This window comes from Antedon mediterranea, chromosome 5 (assembly GCF_964355755.1).
Source record: "Antedon mediterranea chromosome 5, ecAntMedi1.1, whole genome shotgun sequence".
Classification (NCBI taxonomy): Eukaryota; Metazoa; Echinodermata; class Crinoidea; order Comatulida; family Antedonidae; genus Antedon; species Antedon mediterranea.
This window is the reverse complement of record NC_092674.1, coordinates 18,853,744-18,875,334: the sequence shown is the minus strand read 5'-3', so window position 1 is coordinate 18,875,334 and position 21,591 is coordinate 18,853,744. Positions and strand designations below refer to the sequence as shown.

The 21,591-nt window shown below is 31.6% G+C and overlaps 2 protein-coding genes across 3 annotated transcripts in view; one reads left to right on the top strand and one right to left on the bottom strand.

The window, feature by feature from the left end:
- The window catches only part of LOC140048824 (ubiquitin carboxyl-terminal hydrolase 9X-like), a 49,022-nt gene that overhangs the window by 7,024 nt on the left and 20,407 nt on the right, over positions 1-21,591 (top strand). For both annotated transcript variants that reach the window (XM_072093622.1, XM_072093621.1), the window contains exons 4-29: positions 537-649; positions 1,165-1,219; positions 1,337-1,387; positions 2,038-2,153; positions 2,414-2,480; positions 2,825-2,923; positions 3,180-3,265; positions 3,931-4,069; positions 4,341-4,493; positions 5,430-5,534; positions 5,884-6,090; positions 6,302-6,418; positions 6,650-6,800; positions 6,957-7,096; positions 7,505-7,576; positions 8,023-8,126; positions 8,496-8,706; positions 11,477-11,685; positions 15,700-15,828; positions 16,093-16,204; positions 17,387-17,524; positions 17,814-17,934; positions 18,215-18,345; positions 18,627-18,689; positions 18,807-18,898; positions 20,843-21,089. In XM_072093622.1, the coding sequence (XP_071949723.1) occupies positions 537-649; positions 1,165-1,219; positions 1,337-1,387; positions 2,038-2,153; positions 2,414-2,480; positions 2,825-2,923; positions 3,180-3,265; positions 3,931-4,069; positions 4,341-4,493; positions 5,430-5,534; positions 5,884-6,090; positions 6,302-6,418; positions 6,650-6,800; positions 6,957-7,096; positions 7,505-7,576; positions 8,023-8,126; positions 8,496-8,706; positions 11,477-11,685; positions 15,700-15,828; positions 16,093-16,204; positions 17,387-17,524; positions 17,814-17,934; positions 18,215-18,345; positions 18,627-18,689; positions 18,807-18,898; positions 20,843-21,089 (3,228 nt within the window). The remainder of the gene's footprint in view (positions 1-536; positions 650-1,164; positions 1,220-1,336; positions 1,388-2,037; positions 2,154-2,413; positions 2,481-2,824; positions 2,924-3,179; positions 3,266-3,930; positions 4,070-4,340; positions 4,494-5,429; positions 5,535-5,883; positions 6,091-6,301; positions 6,419-6,649; positions 6,801-6,956; positions 7,097-7,504; positions 7,577-8,022; positions 8,127-8,495; positions 8,707-11,476; positions 11,686-15,699; positions 15,829-16,092; positions 16,205-17,386; positions 17,525-17,813; positions 17,935-18,214; positions 18,346-18,626; positions 18,690-18,806; positions 18,899-20,842; positions 21,090-21,591) is intronic.
- Positions 11,872-14,415, bottom strand: LOC140048825 (uncharacterized). The gene is made up of 2 exons (XM_072093623.1): positions 14,285-14,415; positions 11,872-13,312 (listed from the first exon to the last, which is right to left on the bottom strand). Exons 1-2 carry the CDS (start codon positions 14,322-14,324, stop codon positions 12,744-12,746), a joined length of 609 nt encoding a protein of 202 aa, XP_071949724.1. The 5' UTR covers positions 14,325-14,415; the 3' UTR covers positions 11,872-12,743.

Below are 21,591 nucleotides of genomic sequence, written 5' to 3'. Positions count from 1 at the left end.
CCTACCATTACAGTAGGGCTGAGCTAAGAAAATTGTGAGAAATAGAATTGCTAGGTCCCTGGAAATTGCACTTATATAGGCCCTGGAGCTGCAGGTCTTCAAAAATTACACTTATAATTTAAAAATATCGGGCATAGAGGCCTATAAAAGCCCTTTTGCCTTTTATTTGGATGGAAATTTGTCTGTAAGAGTAGACCATTTTCTGTCGGGGAATTCAGTTTATTCCCCAGATGTCTGCGTACCATCTGGACTTTCGATGTATGATGAGAAGTACATGACGTACAGGACATTGGAAATTTAATTACTTGGCTATAATGGCTAAATGTAAATGGCATGGCTCCCAGACGAGGGGGCTAGAGCCTCCGTAGCCACCCTCCCGAAAACCCTTCACAAACAGTTTGCAGTATTTTCAAACTGTGCAAGACAAACTAGAAAAAACCTTTTTACAACCAATGTTTGTTTCAGTTTTAGGTTTCTATTTTGCTTTCATAAATAATATGTTTTTACAATTTAACTATTGTGTATTTATGTTACAGCGCTCCATCATGAAAAATACAGATCTATTGATTGAGTTATGCGTTGCAAAGCTTGCAGATGATTGGTTCCCTTTACTTGATCTTTTAGCCATTGCTTTAAATCCGTTATGCAAGTAAGTAACCATAACACATTATTACAATACAGTTACTTTAAACTTGACAGTTCTGTATTAAGTATAATATTTCAGTTCAAAAGGTTGGTATTTTCTAGTAAAGACCATACCTGTGCCAGCTCCACTACTGTTGAAGAGGTTGCCACTTTCTAGTAAAAACCATACCTGTGCTAGCCCCACTACTGTTGAAGAGGTTGCCCCTTTCTAGTTAAGACCATACCTGTGCTAGCTCCACTACTGTTCAAGAGGTTGCCACTTTCTGGTAAAGACCATACCTGTGCCAGTTTCACTACTGTTCAAGAGGTTGCCCCTTTCTAGTAAAGACCATACCTGTGCCAACTTCACTACTGTTCAATTGGTTGCCATTTTCTACTAAAGTCCATACACATCACAGCTATACTACAGGTCAAGAGGAAGCACTTAAAAGTAAATTCATATGTGGCATACTCTGTTAAATAATAATTAAAACAGTATCTTATCACATTTTATGTATGAGTATGTATGATTTTTTTTAGGTTCCATATTTATAATGGTACAAGAACTCCTGAAAGTGTTCCATCTGGTGCTCAGGTAAAATAATGATTAGTTTAGCGTCTTTACATTTTAGACCAACTTTCTTGAAATATACATTTTCCATTCATTTTCCACAATCGTATTTGTTCAATGCGCATTTCTAAAATTTTTCAGATCAATAATAATGACCTTTATGCTAGACATACTGATTCAAGAACACCAAAGGTGAGTTTCAAACCATTTCAATTTTTGTAAAGGACATGATGTGCATAGAAATGGTCATTTCAAACACCAATATTAAAAGTTAAAACATTAAAGATGTATTGTCCCCCAAAAACATGAACAATCAATGAAATTAATCACTTATATAAGAAAAAACGAAAACAAAAGAATGTTTTCACTTTTAAAATACCAAATTAACTTTTAAATATAACAAAAAAAACCCATTTGAAAATTGTATTGATCTAAATTACAGTATTTAAGTTGAAAAGGGGAATGACATTAAAATAGTCAACAACATTTTTTTAGTTATAAAATTTAATCTCATTATATATTCAAAATGGTTGGCAAAAGTATAAAAATACTATTTATTTTCTTTATATTGTCCATAGAATGCTATGTGTTGGTTTGATATGAATAAATATAAATGTAAAAACTAAAAAAAAAAATAAATAAATAATGAATCTAATTTTTGTTATAAATTACCCAAATTTAACAGAAAACATAATAATAATTAGTCACGTGTTACATAATGATCAGGTGTTTACTTCTATTTATATATGACCTTGAATTGACCTTGGTCGTTCACTATAGTGCGCGACCAAACTTTACATGTTAAAGTCAATAAATGTATTTTTCTCGATTTGTCTTTTCAGGGGTGGCTAGTTGATCTGGTGAATAAATTTGGATCATTAAATGGATTTGACGTTCTGGCCAATCGATTCGCCAGTGATCGTTCCCTCAGTGTATCAGTGATACATGCATATCTCAAGTATGTTTTAATTTTAAGATGAATAATTGAACAAATGCTCAGTAGTTACTAAAAGTGAATTTATTTATTTAAAAAATGTATTTACAAACAAAAAAAACAGAGAGAGAACACTACAGAAACGAAATTGTATATACTATATTTACTATACTGTATTTCAGGAACATAATAGTTTTTAAATTGGTAGCAATTCCTTTCTTTCACAGAGATGTGCATCTAAATTTTGTTTAGGCTAACCATAATATATCTTTGTATTTTTACAGACCTTGGGGCCAGTGTTATGAAATCCTTACACCCAACACTATTCAGAAATATTTTATGGTTATTGTTGTAAGTGTGTATAGTTAGTATTAAGCAATTGTTAATTAATTGTATTCCAAGAATAGATTGAAGATGCATAAATAATTTGATAAAGTTTTTTTAATCGCACTTTGTTCACAAACAAATCCAACTGCAAAAAAATTATTGCAATTTTAAAAGACCTATGATAGGCTTCAATCATTTATTATTATTATTAAATATTATATTATTATTGGATTTTAATTGAAAATTGTAATGAACACAATAGCAAAGTTGTGCAGTTTGTGCTTAAGTAGCTCTTAAATGTGCCATGCATTGCATGTGTAAAACCAAAATGAATTTTTGTCAAGGATTGTTAACTGGTTTATTTTCAGGATCGTGTTATTAATTTCCTTGATTCACTATCTGATGAAGAACTGAAAAAGGAATCAAAGAATGAGGCTAAAAATGATGCTCTCTCATCTATTATTAAAGTATGTTTTTACAGTATATACTTTTTACTGATTTTGTTAAAGCTTAAAATAAGACATTTTTAAACTTTTAAGTCAGTGGCTACAGTTCAATGTATTAAAACAAATCCCAATATATTGAATATTTAAAAAAATCATAATGTATTATTATGTATAGGTTTATGAAATCATTATGTTCAGAATCATTTGTGATCATGTGCATGGAGTTTTCATTATGACTCAGATTAACTGATACTTTGTGTGTGTATTTATATGATAGTCCCTCAAGAATCTTGTTGCCAGAGTCCCTGATACAGAAGAGAAAATAAAAACATTAGAAATGTTTCGCTTAAAAATGATCCTAAGGTAAGAGCATTAGATTCATGAATTCACATAGTTTGGTTTTTTGTCTCTGTTCACTTTTTATTTTTTTTGATAGCTATAATAATAATATTCGTTGTTATATAGCGCCTATTACACAATGCTTCTAAGCGCTTCATATTATTACCCGGGTCATTGTTTTGGATTAAACATACCCCCATAATGCAGCTAGTAATCGGCGCAAAGTTGTGTCTTGACCTAACCTGGTACCCTATATACCTGGAGGCAAACGTCCAACACTGCTCCACACGCCTTCACTAACTATGTGTATATATATATTTACTACAAACATTTTAGTAATATTGAACATAGATACCTTGCAATGCAATTATAACCAGAGCAATTAAGACAAGAGTAGTGATAAAAATCCATCTTGTACTTCTGACGTACAGCCTAATATTAGTAAAATTATAAAAAGCGGACAGGATTGTCTCAAAAATTTCTTCCATGACCACATATCTACATGTGGTTAAATGTCGTAAAGATCCATCTTGTAGTTTTGACGTTATCTTTCTAACACACATGCAAGTATCTCGGAGGTAATAATACAACACTTTATCAGAAAAACAAGGAAAATTCAAGGGATAACAAAATACAGTTAAACCACAGCCAGTTATATTACAAAGCATGTTTTCTATTTGTATTTAAAGATTACTTCAAATTTCATCTTTCAATGGTAAGATGAACGCACTGAATGAGATAAACAAAGTGATTTCAAATGTGTCGTATTACACACATAAACACAGCACAGTTGAAGAAGAGGAGTGGTTGACAGCAGAACGAGTTGCTGTAAGTACATCTTCCTACTACTACTACTACTAAATATTCACTCTTGTCAATTTTGATATAATACATCATTTTTACTTCTTCATTTTTAAGTAAGGAGGACTTCCCTCACCTATACTTGCATACATTTCTATGGAGATTATTCAAATTGCATCTCAATATACATGTTCATATTTAAAAACCAACGCCTTGTCAGACCTTTATGAACTATTCTGTCTGACTTGGCATCTACAATTACGATAATGTAATATATGCAAGATTTTGTTTTTTTCAGGAATGGATTCAGGAAAACAAGGTTCTGTCAATAGTGCTACGAGATAGTCTTCACCAACCACAATATGTAGAGAAACTTGAAAAAATTCTTCGTTTTGTCATCAAGGAAAAGACATTAACACTTGAAGATCTTGATAATATATGGGCTGCACAGGTGAGTGACAGCTTATTGTAGTGAGTGAGAGTTTTGAAACATTAACACTTGAAGATCTTGATAATATATGGGCTGCACAGGTGAGTTACGCCTATTGTAGGGAGTGAGTGTTTTGAAACAATAACACTTGAAGATCTTGATAATATATGGGCTGCACAGGTGAGTTACAGTTACACGCCTATTGTAGGGAGTAAGTGTTTTGAAACATTAACACTTGAAGATCTTGATAATAATATGGGCTGCACAGGTGAGTTACAGTTACACGCTTATTGTAGGGAGTGAGTGTTTTGAAACATTAACACTTGAAGATCTTGATAATAATATGGGCTGCACAGGTGAGTTACAGTTACACGCCTATTGTAGGGAGTGAGTGTTTTGAAACATTAACACTTGAAGATCTTGATAATAATATGGGCTGCACAGGTGAGTTACAATTACACGCCTATTGTAGGGAGTGAGTGTTTTGAAACATTAACACTTGAAGATCTTGATAATAATATGGGCTGCACAGGTGAGTTACAGTTACACGCCTATTGTAGGGAGTGAGTGTTTTGAAACAATAACACTTGAAGATCTTGATAATAATATGGGCTCCACAGGTGAGTTACAGTTACACGCTTATTGTAGGGAGTGAGTGTTTTAAAACATTAACACTTGAAGATCTTGATGGGCTGCACAGGTGAGTTACATGCTTATTTTAGGGAGTGAGTGTTTTGAAACATTAACACTTGAAGATCTTAATAGTGAAAAAAGTCTTAACAGTGCTTAATCAGTTAAGTAGTTAATTTTCAACATTTCAATTTATGTGTGTTGGTGAAACATAGATTTTGAGAAATTATTTTTTAGATATAGAAATGTTCCTATCCTATCTTTGAGCATGTATTTTTCAAACCAGCACTGTAATGATGCGCTTTCTAATTTTTCTTACTTTTTTAGGTGGGAAAACATGAAGCTATAGTAAAGAATGTACATGACTTGTTGGCAAAGCTTGCTTGGGACTTTTCACCTGAACAACTTGATCATCTCTTTATATGTTTCCAGGTAAGATCGTTGAAAGATATGAGTATACTGCATGAAGTTATTAAGCTTTATAATGTCTATTCAAAAAATTGTCTATTTGAAAATAAGTAGTATTATATACCTGCACCTTTCAATTCACAGCAACTCATTGGTTAATTACTGGTCTATAGTTATTGCCATGCACGGCTAAACTGCGCATGTCTGTTTCCTCCTGATCTGGAGACATACTATATCCCTTGATTTCGTTTCGGGATATAGTAGTCTCCAGATGACATTGGGCTATATTTTTAATCATGCCCCTCAGCCCAGTAAATATTTGTATACTAGCTTACATTACAGATTTTATGTTATATTTTCATATCTTTTGTAGGAAAGTTGGGCTAATGCGACTACAAAGCAACGGGAAAAACTACTAGAGTTGATTCGACGTTTAGCAGAGGATGATAAAGATGGAGTGATGGCTCACAAGGTGTTGGGTTTACTGTGGAACCTAGCACACCAAGAGGATGTACCAACAGACATCATGGATCAAGCGCTCAATGCACATATTAAAATACTTGATTATAGTTGCTCTCAGGTAGAGATAAATTTCTACACACAATTTCAAAATTTCTCTTATCCAATTGGCTTCAAAACTGTTTTACTGTATCTTTAAAATGTAAATAGTAATTTCCTTTTGTTAAATAATTATGTTTATACACTGTATATTTCATGATATTTTAGTTATTTAATGTAATACCGTTTTCTATAAACTTAAATCAAATACAAAATATAATAATTTTTGACAGGATCGAGATGCTCAGAAGATCCGATGGATCGACCGTTTTGTTGAGGAGTTAAAGAATGACAAGTGGGTTTTACCAGCTCTTAAGCAAATTAAAGAAATCTGCTGCTTATTTGGAGAGGTAAGGTCATTGAAATTAGAAATATATCACGACATATATTGGTTTTGAAGCCATTGACACTTATTATTGTTACAATATTCTTAGTTGCATTGTAGTATTTAACTAAAAGCTCAACTGTAAATAGAAAATGAGTATAACATTTGACAATTCGGACATTCATTTTTCAGAGTTAACATACAGTTTTTGTAATAATTGATTTTGATATGTGGTTATCTGGTTATTTCTTTACAGGCACCACAAAATCACAGTCACTCCCAGCGAAGTCCTCACATGCAATACAGACATGATATAATTAGTATGCTACAAACAAAGCATTCATTAGTTACCATTGTTGCTGAAAATCTCTCTCAATACATGAACTCAGCTAGACATATGGCTAAAGGTAAGATGCAGTTGTCAGGTAACCTCCAACTTCAGCGTTTTTGAAAAAAAAACCTATACTAACTTGTGTTAAGTTTTTGTAAAATTATAGTACTGCAAGGATGATTACATGATTCTAGTTAGCGAATATATTACATGTGTGTTTTTTACAATTTAGAAAATGCTGGTCTTGACCCCCATAGTCTCCTTCCTGGTGACCGCTACAGCCATGTACAACAAGTTCAGGAAAGATTGCATTTTTTACGTTTCCTACTAAAAGATGGTCAATTGTGGTTATGTGCGCCACAAGCTAAACAGGTATGATAATTATGAAGGATAAAACATAATATTATACAAATTTATTATAACACCTAAATACATTCCTGTCATTTGATGGGATGATTGTGAGATTTGTCATTAATTATATATTTTAGTTTTTTCTCTATAGCCTTGTCGCAGATATCGTGAATAGATCGGACATCTGCACCTATTATTATTATTAGCCATTTTTATTATTCTCTGTAATTTATTTAAATTGTTTTTAGACAATCACAATACAACAAAAAGTTAATATGGACTGTATTATAGCCTGGTGAAAGAGAGACAGTGCATCTTTACCAATCTTTAAGTTTCTTAATTTTGTTGTATTGTTTTATTTGTTAAAATTGTTTGTAGACAAGCATTCAATTTATGCTAAATGTATATTAATTTGATTTCTGTTTTTAGATCTGGACTTGCCTTGCTGAAAACTCTGTATATGTTACGGACAGAGAAGCATGCTTTAAATGGTTTTCAAAGGTTAGTACTCCACTTACTTCCAAAGTCTTCTCAACAAATATGTTTGCTAACAATAATGTATAGCATTATAGTTCACATTATTTCAGACCACCAAACTTGATCCCGTATGTGTGGCCTGACCGCGGAACAAAATACAGTATCGATAATGAAACAAAAATAATGAAGTACAATGTAGCAATATAAACATAGACATTTTTCTAACCAATGATGGAATTACAACTAGTGAGAAGAATCAGTAGCAAATCAGATTTTATGGTGTAATGGCATATCCACTCAAGCATTTGATTTTCTTAATTCGTGTTAATTCTATATTAATTATTTCCTGTATTGACGGAATATCAACCTTGTTACGATATTTTCTACATGAAATTTTGACACAAACCCATATTTTGACACAAATATAAAAAATAAATATAAATATTTTAATGATTTATATTTCATCTTAGCTCATGGGAGAAGATCCAGATCTGGATCCGGAAATTAACAAGGAATTCTTTGAGAGTAACATTTTAAGGCTTGATCCAGGATTGTTGACAGAAAACGGAATCAAGTATGTAAAAATACAATAAGCTTGATTTATGGGTCAGCCTGTCTTTTCATTTAATTGTGTGTTTTGAGTACTATACTAATGTTGACTTCTAGAAATAGTGTATATTTAACATTTTCTAACAGTGACCAACTAAGAAGATGTTACCACATTTCAAAGAGTTCTAAACTTTTAAAAATATTGGCAGCCACTACAGTATGTATTTGTAACATTGTAACTTTCAGGTGATAAGGTTAGTTGGAGGTCAAGTTATGCATTTTTAAACCTTTTATGATTCCACTGTCATAAATGCTGGTGAAAAATTTACAAATTTTAATTTACCTTCATAATAACTCATCGTAATAATAAGTAAAATTGTTTTTTCCTGTTAAGATGTTTTGACCGGTTCTTTAAAGCAGTGAATACAAAAGAAGGCAAACTTACTCCGAAACGACGTGCTTACCTTATTGAAGATTTAGAACTGATTGGTCAACAGTACCTATGGCGTGTTGTTTTGTTTGGAAGTGATGAAGTTGCTAACAAAGCCATTGAGTTGTTAAAAGAAACGTATACCAATCTTGGACCTAAACTTCAAAGCAGTCAGGTATTGCACATTTTGTATTAACCTTACTATATTTTTATTTTTTTATTGTATTTTAAATTAACTGACAGAGATGAAAACCTCCACTAAAAAGTTGTTAATCAAGAGACGATAACAATATACAAAATATTTAAAACATTTTAACAATTTTAGACTTAAAAAATTTCAGAATCGCAAAAAAAACCCAGAATTATACAGAGAAATTATATATAGATTTCATTATCTAAATGTTTCTTGTTTGACAGTTACAGTAAAAACTAGAATTTAATTCGTCACTTTGACGAATTAAAGGTGATCATTTTTATCATTTTACTGAAATTAATTTTTTTTAAGCATGCACGTACGTTAACAATAACATACAATCGGAAAATGTTGATGTATGCCATCCTATTATACGCTTATAGTGCTGAGTTGTGCCTATATGCCATACAATATGTACAGATATACTGTATATCTATATACAGTGTAGCATAGGTGAAATTACGGGACACACATGTTCTAATTTTTTGGCATGATGACGTTATCAAACTAAACTTTAAGATGACAATTTTCGAAAGATAATTAATTGAGCAAAAAAATTTAAGATTTGGGAAAAAAATTTGGCACGTAGAAGTGCTGTGCGCGCTCTTTGAAATTTGTATAACTTTGACGAAAAATAGGAAACAACTACTTTTTCACTTCAACTGGCCATATGTTAACGTCACAACATCCGATAGGCTTAATTTTTATATGAATTAATATCTACATTTCATCAGCTTTCATAATAAATTATAATCCACAAGGTAACCTTCAATTCTGAAGGGCTGTAAGATATTCAAATTTACTGCGAAGGTGAAATTACACGGCCTACGTTTTTTCAAGTTTTTACGCGTGATGACGTTTTTAAAATGAAAATAGTGTCAACTCATGATAAAGATAATTAATTAAGCAAGCACATACTGAAATTTGTGCGAAATTCGAGAACACATAACCAAGATGCGCTCTGTTGAATGTGATAATCTACACAAAAAGAATTCATATCTACAACTCAATGGCTTCCAGAATAAGTTAAAAAAATCGGGGATCATCTTGCATTCTGAAGAATTATTTTCATTTTAAAAAAGACCTATTTTTCACCATTTTCAGAACTTTTGTAAAATTAATGTGCGCATTTTGTAATTTTTAACGTGCTCGTATAGCGTTATTTTAAGTCGGAACTGACTCAAATTTGGTGAATGTACTAATAAGGATGGTGAGTAGAATGAGATTTGTAAAAAAAATTCACATTTTTTACGCTTTTTAAGTATCGCGCGCGCCAAATTTTTTTTTGCCCAGTAATTTTTTTAAACGCGCAAATGGCCTAAGTCATGTTCTAAATTGATCAAAACTTAATTTTGAGCATTTTAAATTTTTAACGCGCGATTTCACGCCATGACCCTACATGCGTGTGCGTTTTTATTTGCTAATATTTTTACCCTTGACCTGAAGTTTACGTGTAGTGAATTTCATTAATATGTCATAATGAATTATGGAGATATGATTGATAATGTGATTTCGCAAAATGGCGTATAAATGACGTCACAGATGAGTGATCACGCTGGAAAGCTTATTAGGATTAAGTTATATTATTTGAAAGATATTCTGAAATTTTGGTAATCATTGACATTAAACTTTTTGAGATAATTGTTACACAAAATAGTGTACAGAAACAATAAAAAGAAAAAAAATAATAAAGATTTCATACAATAACAATAGGTGATCATTTTATTCTAAATGATCACCTAATTATTATGAAAGAAGAAATGAAATCATTTAGCATCTTATAGTCATCGTACTGTCATTTCTTGATTGTATATAGATAGTTCACACACATACAGTTGTTAATATGTGTCTACTTGATTGGTCAAAACACTCCAAAATGACTGCCATGCGTGCTGGTGAATGGTAGATATTTCAGACACTGGCTTGATTATTATTACTAGCATAACCCATGCTCCACACGGTCTTTTTCTTCCTAAATATGTGATATACTAATTCGCATGGGATGAGTAAGTATAATAAAAGCACACTGTTCCCTGATAAAAGTACTCTGACAAATTATTTAAAAAAATAACAAATTGTCAAGAAAATCTATTTACGGCCATTAATTTTGTTACACAAAGTATTCCTTCACGTTGAAATATCTGTAAGCTAAAATGTAGGCAATACTGGATATGGGACTTAACGAAAATGAAAGACGCTAAAGAAAAATTGTGCTGTGTGAATATTAATCTAGGGTGCCCATCAGAAAATGGCAACGTCCATGAGAGAGACATACACGTTGAACTATGTCAATCAACCGGGAGTTTAAAACATTAAAATTTATTTTGAATTGGTATTGGTATATTATATAATTCAGATGTTCAACTTTGCATAAGAGACATAAGAATCGTACGAAACGTTAAAAATGTTGAAAATTCTTGATCTTACGTCGACAGGAAACTAGCCTTTAGAAGACATTTTACAAGTTGGTCTATTATTGGCCATTAATATTAGTTCTCGTTTATGGTACTTATACTTGTGTGTCAAAAACCTCCCAATTAAAAAGTGGTAATTAGTTTCCTGAGAAATACTATGCAGTTAAAAACAGGTGAAAAACACATTGGTTTATTTAAATTGTTGCGAATTAATTATTAAGAAAAGTATCTAGAATGTCTACCTGATATAAATGTGTATATGCGCAAAAAAGGGCCCATCTGCCTTTTTATAAATATTTTCATGAATAATATTGTTTGTTCATTTTTGTTTGTCATAGGTGGATATTCATGAAGATTTCATTCAGTCATGTATGGATCGTTTACGTGCTATGTATGACACAGTACAAGTTCTTAAAAAAGACACTGAAGAAAAGAAGATTCAACAAGAAACAATGCGAATGACTCGTGTTCTCACCGTACTCCGTGAATATATCAACGAGTACGATCAGGACCACTCCGAAGAACGTGCAATTTTACCTATGTCCAGGTATGTGCTTTTGTAGATATGTTTTTAAACCTCATCAATATTCTCTATAATTCTCCATCCATTTTATCACAATTTCTTAAATAAAAAGTTATAAAAATTAACCAAATAATTTTTTTTTTATTTTAAATTGTCAATTGTTAAAATATGTAACAATAGTGACCATGTATAGCCAGATAAATATCATTAGTTGGTACAGATGTAAAAAAAGCCGTTTGGTAACTTTGTAATATTTTAATATTACAAACTTACCAAGCTTTTTTCTTCCTTACCTTAATAGGTAAGAATATTTTAGGATATTTATATATACCTCTAGGTCCCCGGTAAAAATTGCGCTGGAGATCTACCAAAAATATGAGTACAGCCCTGGGTTTGCCCTTTATAACACACCTCACTGTGTCTGGTCACAATTCACACAAGATTTTTCATGGCAAAATAACAAAACTGTCCTGTGTAAATATTAGCTGTCCGGTCCATCATTGTTTAATTACCACTTAAACAATTGTCTTCAACGTTGTGCTTGTAAAGAAAATCCAAAGCTGTTCATTATGTCTCATAAGCAGAATAGTGAGAGCAGGGGACAATGATCATAATTAAGAGTCATTGAAAACAGATTCATTTGATTTGCTACTGTTAATGGTTTAATTGTCGTGATTGTTTAAAATATTTTACAAAACTATTTATCAGAATTAGCGAATTACAATTACTTTAATTTTCTGAATGTCATTTACAAAAAAAATGTCCTAGGTTCTGCTTCATTCTGACTGCTTGTCAACGATGTCGTCATTTAAAGCACATAAATTTGTATGAAACTTTTTACGTTGTTTACAAATTTTATTTTATATTGTATTAACAAATAATACTATACGAATACAAGTTTCTTAGTTAAAAATTTTCTTTTATAATATTTACAAAAAAACCATACACTGACATATTATTTGACACCATTTGGTTTTACAACAAATGCTGCTCTATCAAGATACATGATGTTTATATTTCATCGTACTATATGCTGCTGCTGCTGCAAACTGTTTTATAGTTAATGGTTTTTTTTGCAAGTTTTACACTGAGATGTAATTCTGGTCATGACAACTCTTTTCTTGATCTTTTTTCTTTGTTTGTGGTATCAAAAAGTAGATTATCAAAATCACGCAAACAACTTCTATGGTTACTAAAAGTGCAGTTTCTAATTTTTCTTTCTGATCATTGTTACGGCTAATATTTGATACTGTCGTCTTCTCAAATTCATCTCTTCTGTATGTTGCATCAGTGAAAGGTGTCTTAATTACATTTAAATTGGTTTTGTCTGAAGTTTCTTGGTTATAAACAACTTGGTAGTTGCCATTGTCAATTTGCTGAACAGGGTTTATCATCAATGAAAACTTTCCTACTTGCTTGTCTTCCCTAAAAATATACCGTTGATCACTTTTGTTGATGTCTCGTCCATCCTTCATCCACTTCGCCAGGTTGTCATCATTTTGAGAAGTGTTTGTTTTTAAGTAAAGTATTATCGAGACATTGCTTCCTTCTATTGCATGTATCTCTGAAGGGCTAAATGCATCCAGATTTGATTCACTACCTTTCAATTGGATTATTGTTATAAAAAATGTCATAGCGAGTGAGAGTGTTCCTAAGAATAAGAAAATGGTTTAAATGTATAAATTGTAAACAAATAGCTGTATTCTTGAGTAAATAATTGAGAATTTTATATAATAAATAAGAGTAATATAATAATTAATTTTTTAATTTCTAATAAAAAATAGAATATATTGTTTCACACAGTTTGTTTTGAGTCTCTCGATAGTAACATTTTAAATTAAAGCCCCATTCCCTACGTTTTTTAGAACTAATTTAATGTCACAAACTAATTTAAACATAAATACTATGGTCCTATTGCAATAACTATAATAACTTAAAAATGTGAAAAATAATTTTGTTCTAATCATTTAAACAGCCCACTTTAAATCCCGACATGCATTGCGCGCAGATTTAAATTTCAGTTTTCTTCTGTGATTTACCAACTTTCGATCGATCGTGAAAGCTAAAACAAATGGAAGAATCGTAGCTTTTCAGCGAAAATATTGGATTTCCCCCAATTTGTATTAACGGATTCTGGCAAAAACAGAAAGACAATTAATGCAGTAACTAAACAACATCAGGCTAGGCCTATAACTAGCGTACAATGTTTGTACGTTACTGCTGCTTACCAGCTAAGCCTACAAAACTAAGCCTGGCTAATTAGGTATACAGACCATTCACGAGAGGACATTCACCGCGAGCTACTTGGCTATAGTGCATTGTTTCTCTCTTTTCATCATAATTTACCATAAACATACATTCAAGATAAGAAATGACCTGGTTGAATGTTTTTAAAGTAATGCATTATTTTTACAAAACGTCAAAAATTGTAGGAAATGAGTCTTTAATATAACCATCTGCTTGTTCGTTTCGTTGTACATATTTTGTACAGCTTGAAGTAATGAATTTTAGAAAACCATCCTATGCTAGTCACATCAATTTGGTAGTTTATTACATGGCGCAAAAAAAAGCAGAAACTGTAATTTAGCACTTGCCAAACAAATTAGAAATCTGTAACTCCTACCTTGCATCTTCTTATTCCTATTATTGTTTACAAAAATCATTAGACAAACTCTTATGGTACCATTGTATACAATGTTGCTTTGATTGTAAACTTTACTTTATATATCCAGTTCAAGTCATGGTTGAATGAATGTGAATAAAAAACAATTTTATTATCTATACAGTTTACAGTATAACACTTGTCATTAACCCAAGGTTTTTAGCGCAATGTTATTTAGGATTTGTATGTTTCACCATGTCAGTAATTTCCTACAAATTAAATATTAATTGTGTAATAAGTTAAAGTTTACTGGTCTAAGCCAGTTTTAAGTTGTTAAAGTTGTTATGTTTTATAGGCCAATGACCAGCTTTTTGGTTCCTGGCCATCCTCTACTGGTAATTATAACAAGATTTCAATGTGAAATTGAATAGTATTATTTGTACACATAGACACATTCATACATGCATAAATAATTTTAAATAAAAATTTTTAGGTGGATATTTAAAGAAAATACAGTAAAACTGATACCATATATTATTGATATGAAATGATCTCATTCTCTGTAATTTTCCACTTCACAATTTTCCACAATTTTCCATAATTTACATGTTTTACTGTATTAAAGTTTTGTTCAACTTTGGCAGACAACCAAACTTAGTGGAAAATTCCCATTGTTATAATATAACAATACATTTAGTATTAACTACCATTATAATTGTTATTGACAAATTATCTAATGTTTACACTGTGCTATAATTAAGATATTCAATTCTTTTTTCAAATATTTTAATTTTGGGAAAAGGGGACAGAAAGACATATACAGGATACACTGATGTTTAATTCAAAATGAAAACCATACAATTTTTTCTTATATTATGATAAGCATACTATTGGTATGGACTCACTTTTGTTTAGACACCAATTCACGTGCACCACAGCCTTTAGTAATTCTCCTGTCAATTTATTTATTTCTACGTGTGTGGGCTGTTTTTTCTGATGATGTAATAAATTTAGCAGTTAAGGTCTCTTTAACATGCTTTTTTTAGTCCGACATTATCTCACTGAAAGAGATGCTGTTTCCGATTATAAATATTTTAATTTTGTATATTTATGTACCGATCCCTTATACTAATTTTGAGTATTAAGAGACTTTTTAATAAGCTTGTTTTAGACCTACTTGGTGCAATATTTTTGTATTTCATAGTTTTTTAAGGGGCAACTGACTCTTTGAGTTGTAGTATTTGTTTTGCTTTAGTTTCTCTTGACCATTGTGCTTTGTTTCTGTTCTACTATTTGTTTCTGTTCTCTATCTGTTTATTGGTCGAATAAATAAATGAAATGAAATTGTGCCTAATACAGATTTGTTGTGTTAACTGTTACTGAAGTCTATACAAAAAGTAATATTTATTTTTTGTATTGCACTTCTAATTTGTCAGAGCACATCGTGGTAAGCATGTGACGTTGATGGTACGATTTCCAAACCAAGGGCGGCAAGTAGAAGATTTAGATGTTTGGTCCCATACCAATGAATCTATTGCTTCCGTTCGTAGACAAATTTTACTAAGGTAAAGCAGATTAATATTTTAGTTTGACTTCACACCAGTTTCAGTGCAGGTTGCAATTATTTTAAAGCTCAGTTTTAAAGAGTTTATTTATAAAATTAGGCTCAAAGCTGGTCATAATCCATAATTTTACTGATTTTGTTTTAATGATTTAATATAGAATCAATTATTCTTATTTAAATTATATCACATTAAAGGTAAAATATATTAAATTATTATAAACTTTCCATGTGTAAGTAAACTAATAATTGTATTTTCTCTTTATAGAATAAAAGCAAATGTTGCCACCACTAAAGTTGATTTATATGTAAATGGTGAATTACTTGATCCAGTTGAGGACAGACGGCTTGTGGGCCAGCTTGCCCTTAGAGATAAAACTGTGAGTTTTTTTTGGTTGCTTCCAAAAACAATAGTAAACGGTCTCACCAATATAGAGTTGATCTGTTTTACAAATTATAATGAAATGATGTTCTGAAATAAAATTCTCAACGACATACCCTTATATTACATAGCCTATGTAAACAAGCGAACGTAATCGGTTGAAACTGCATCACATGACTAGCGCTGCGAGGATCGTAAATCGTATATATTGATGATATTGACTGTAATTTTCGCGTAATTATCGTGTCCCCTGTCATTAATCATATAAATTCTCGAGTACGGTGATATTGACTGTGTAATTTTCGTGTGCAACACTCGCGTTTGCCGATAAATAAACAAAAGTCATCTACTGGTCTTGAACTTGCGATGCAATTGTCACTCCATCACAAGACCACGCTTCAACCGCTGCGCCACGGAATTTGCTTGAAGAAATTAATCTTCTAAACTATTTAAGCTATGCATACATAGCGCCCTCATTTGTTATAAGTCCACCCTAAATGTGATGAAACACCGTTTGTGATTGGTCAATACTCACGGTAGTAACCTAGTAACTAGTACGCGCTGAACATCCGGTGATTCGGCTCCTCGAAGATCGAGAAGAAGACGAATTGTTTATTCGGCCTACCTGATTATAATATTATTATTAATAGGCTTATTGATGGAAATTCTTCTGTTAATTTAAACGACATAGGCCTAAGTGAATATTTTATTGCCAAGGAATCATTAATTAGTAATTATCTGTATATTATTCTTCGCAAGGTAAGGTGTCTAGGCAGGCTTGTTTAAATACAATACAAATACTATAGGAGGCCTAGCCTAGCTTCACCCAACCCAGCAGACTTGTTCTTGGCTATATAATATAACAGATATTGCCTTTTATATCGGTTAAATATAAGATTTGACATCCCCTCGGGAATGATATTAAGTTCTCGGGGAATATATATTTCCCTCAGCGGGCGCTTCGGGAAATATATATTCCCTCGAACTTAATATCATTCCCTCGGGGATGTCAAATCTTATATTTAACCTCTAAGCAGTCAATATCTGTATAATAAAACACCTCAATTTCTTAAATTAATTTTTTTATAGTAGTACTCTATTCACAAAATGAATTTTGTCCAAGCATTCAGTAGTCTAGTACCCATACTTTTTTACCTATTTCACTAAAATTTACTTTCAGCTTGTGACTGCTAAATTATGTCAAGTTGGTTCTAACATGCCATCAAGTCCTGATAGCTCATCTGATTCATCTGTAGGCTCTCCTCATCAGGGCTTTGATGGTCCCAACATTGAAACCGAGAACTGTTTACCAGGTGTTGTAAGTATAAGTTGACAACATTTAATCCAATCCAATAGTCGGACTGATTTCATAAAAAATTGATAATTTGAATTGTTTATTTTGAGTAGTGAGATGCTTTGCATTGACCAGAACACACTTGATATTACAGGCTCTCTTGCACTCGCATGCTAAAACCACTTATCTTGTCTATTTTACTATCTGTGGTGGCATTCATAGACAATAATGATAATGATTTTATAGTGTACCAGTATAATGCTTGCTTGTCAGACATTAAGAAGAAAATTTGATTTTATGTTTTACTTATCAGATTCTGTCTACTAAGAGGCAAGCAGTGCAATTCTTTTTCCAACTTGCTGATTTGGGATGTTACTTAAAAGTTCCACTGTTGAGAGATGGAGCAAGAGCACTTTTGAAGATAATACCAGCAGGTGTGTTGCCATCTGGAATTGTTGGATTTATTTGTTGTGTTTTGCGTTAACATCCACCACTTGCATTCATTTGAATTGTTGCTCTCTTAATTCTTAATCTTCATTAAGCTTTAAGGCAAGAACGATCGAAAGTGACTATGTGCACACTCTGATTCATGACTGTGCCAATAGAAACTTTGAAATTATACACTGATTCACCCTGCCAATAGCCTCATCCATTAAAAACATAATATTACTAAATTTGTTCTTATTTAATGATAAAATATGTATTTGATTTCAGATACAAATACTGTTGATAAGTTAAGAGCACTTTGTCTAGATCATGCAAAGCTTGGTCAGCAATCATTATCGCCCTCTCTTGATAGTTTATTCTTTGGTTCATCACAGTCAGAAGTTCTCTATCATCTTGAGGTAAGATATGATAGATATAATAGTTTACAAATAATCTGTATACTACTTTGCACTTAAAATGGACATTTGTATAGTAGCATTCATGTGCAAAATAATCACTTACCTGCTCACTTACATTATTGGACCTTTTAAATTCAACTTTATGAATTCTCATCTAAACAAATGGTACATTGATAGGTATTTATTTGTTTTTAGTCCCTAATAAAAGAAGAAAAGTATGATTGACACCATAAGGCTATTTTAATCTAGCATTGATATCATTGTGCTACTCTTTATTGTAGGTAGTTTATTCCTTACTGATGCCTGCACAATTACCACATGGAGAGGATGCATATGAATTTCAGGTAACATTGAATTAATTGTGTTTGTATTACTACTAATTATTTTATATTTAATATTCATATATTGAGAGCATAAATCAATTTGAGAAACTCAAGTTTGTTCTTTTATATAATTTTCAGTATAACTTTTTGAAAAGTGGAGGAGTCGGTTGTGTTTTGAATATGCTGACCAAAAATAACTTCTTACCAAATGCAGATACAGAAACAAGAAGGTAAGTTGTTTATCTATATATAAATTATGCTGAACTAGATGGTACGCTTGCTTCACTTGCGTCCCATCTAAGTTGTGTGGTTCTCGAATACACAGTAATTTCTGGCGAAAAACTGGCAATTTCAAATGTACTTACCGCAGGACTATATATTACTTTGTCTTTTACAGAAACAAATAAATAGACACAATGATTTATGTAGTCAACTAAAATCAGCACCCTGGAAATTACTTGTGAAAGAGAAACTTGTCACAAAATGAGTCCAAATTTTTTATTCTTTATCCACTCAGTAACAAAATAATTTGTTCATGTTGTATAGGCCTATAAATTATTATATCACTAAATACAGTAAAACATTTGCGATTTAATGCTTTGTAAAAACTGTCACTGTCATTACAATGTTTATTTTTTTTTGACAAACGTTGAGAAGCAACTGTCAGTAATAAAGTTTATTTGTATATTATGTGTTTATATATCTAACAGTACCCTACAAAGTGTGAATAGGCCATTTTAATTTTATGTTAAAACAAAAATGTATCATTCGTTCGTTTCACAGTAATAAAGTTTATTTGTATATGTGTTTATATAACAGTAGCCACACTCACAGTAAAAATTTTGCGATTCAAATGGCGAACAAAAATGGTTAATACGTACAGTATTTACAATATTGTCAAAGTATTGCAATACTATATCTAAAGGTTTTAAGTTTATTCCCAAGGCACATTACCTACTTGTGTTAAATCAAATAATTATACTGGGAGACTGAGAGATTGGAATGTTCCATTTATCGCAAATCAATACATTTGTATAAACGTATATTAAATCTATCAAAATAGTATTTTTTAAAGAAAAGTCTTCAACATTATGATTCTGTTCTCGAGCTGTTCAACCGGTTTTCAGCTATTAAAAACAATTATCATAGGAGGAGATAGGAAAATGCGAAACATCCTCGTATTATTGTGTGCGGGTATTTTTTTAAGATGAATATCCATTAGACAGTGTATAGCCTGATTGGAAAACACCCCTATTTGGGGCAAATCATTGAACCAAAATTCGTTTTAATTGTCAGTAACTAATTATCTAACTCAATTTAATTAGTAAACAGGGTTACATCAGGTGTTTAAAATCAGTACCGAAAGTACGAACCAACTTTATATACCATCGAGTAAAAATTCTAGAAGTAACGCGCGATTTACCGAATTTTGCCCTTACGTAGATTTAAATATAGATGGTAACCGACCTCCAAAAATGTCTAGGCCAGAACGTCCTACAACCTGTGAGGTTTTTACCCAAGTCATTATTTAACATTCTGAGTACCATTGTCTACACTTAATAGAGGTGAGCAAGCGAAGCGAACTCGCCCTCTAGTTTACAATCATTTATTTATAAGCAAATTGAGACAAATATTGTTTTGCTTCTATTCAAATAATCCGAATCAATCAATCTTGAATCATTGTTGAAGGTAAAGCCGGAAGCTAGTCCACTTTCAAAAGCTCCAGTATTTATTTAATATCTACTTATAATATATAATTGAAAGTATATGTAATCTTTGTGATGAAACGACTCTTAATAAATTAGAATGGATAATTAAAGATGTGACTCATCCACTAAATAGTAAGTTTTAATAGATCTGGTAGAATTTGGCAATGCAAAGTTAAAACCAACCGTTTTAGTGATTCCTTTTCCAATATCCTTGTCACGAACTTGTGTAAAAACAATCAATATTGATTGAACGAGTTGTACTGCACATCAGTCTCGTGTCTAAATAAAGTTTATATATATATATCTATATAATGTACATTTTTCAAGATAATTAGTTAAGGTGTTACATTTTTATATTGTGTTTTAAATTGTATTGTAACTATGTTTCTAAGCTCAGGTAAACAAATTTCATGTATGTAATATTGTGTGACAATAAATTGAATCTTGAATCTGTTGTTTTTATAGGACGGCTCTTTTGATGGTGCTAAAAGTAGGTAAATTAATGCTGACAACACTAGGCTATGCAAAGATCACAGCAGTAGCTGAATCACTCCAACAAGACATGACAGGACAGTCATCTACTCAAACCACTCCTGCTGCCCATAACCAAGCCTTAGTGCTACAACAGGCTCTTCAGGGTATACCTAACCCTAACTCCGAGTGTGTGCTTAGGAATATTGCAATTAGACTTGGCAGGCATGTAGCAGATGAAGTAAGTGAATACAAAATATTACAGTATATAAGAAATGGATAGACCCTAAATGCTAATTTGTGAGCAAAACCTACTTTTTTGAGGACCCCTTTGGAAAACAAGCCTCTGGGCTTAAAGGGCTATCCCCTGCTTTCCATGCTTATTTTCTAGTTTAGTCTTGTATTATTATATTTAATGTTTTCTCTTTTTATTTCATTTACATTATACTGTTTTATAAATTTGTACTGTTCTTGGAAAGTAATAAATATTACTTACTGACTTACTTTTCTTCAGTATTCAGGAATCATTATGAGACAAGTTCTAGTTCACCATTAATGTTTATTGGACTATAAAAAATATAAAAACCCCAAAGCTATCGCTTACTGAAAATGAGCTGTCCTTGTTATTTCTGATGTAGGCATTACCGTATAAAGTATACACTTTTAAACGGCTTCTGTTAACTCTTTTAAGTCCTTTATATACAGTATGCTCATACCCTTCTAGATTATTCCTTATACTTCTT

What these genes read in the sequence shown, in the direction of transcription:
- LOC140048825 (XM_072093623.1), bottom strand. Translation starts at nt 14,324, where the DNA reads ATGATTTTTGTAAACAATAATAGGAATAAGAAGATGCAAG. An exon ending in TAGGAATAAGAAGATGCAAG is followed by an intron (nt 13,313 to 14,284) that starts GTAGGAGTTACA and finishes TCTTATTCTTAG; the next exon opens with GAACACTCTCACTCGCTATG.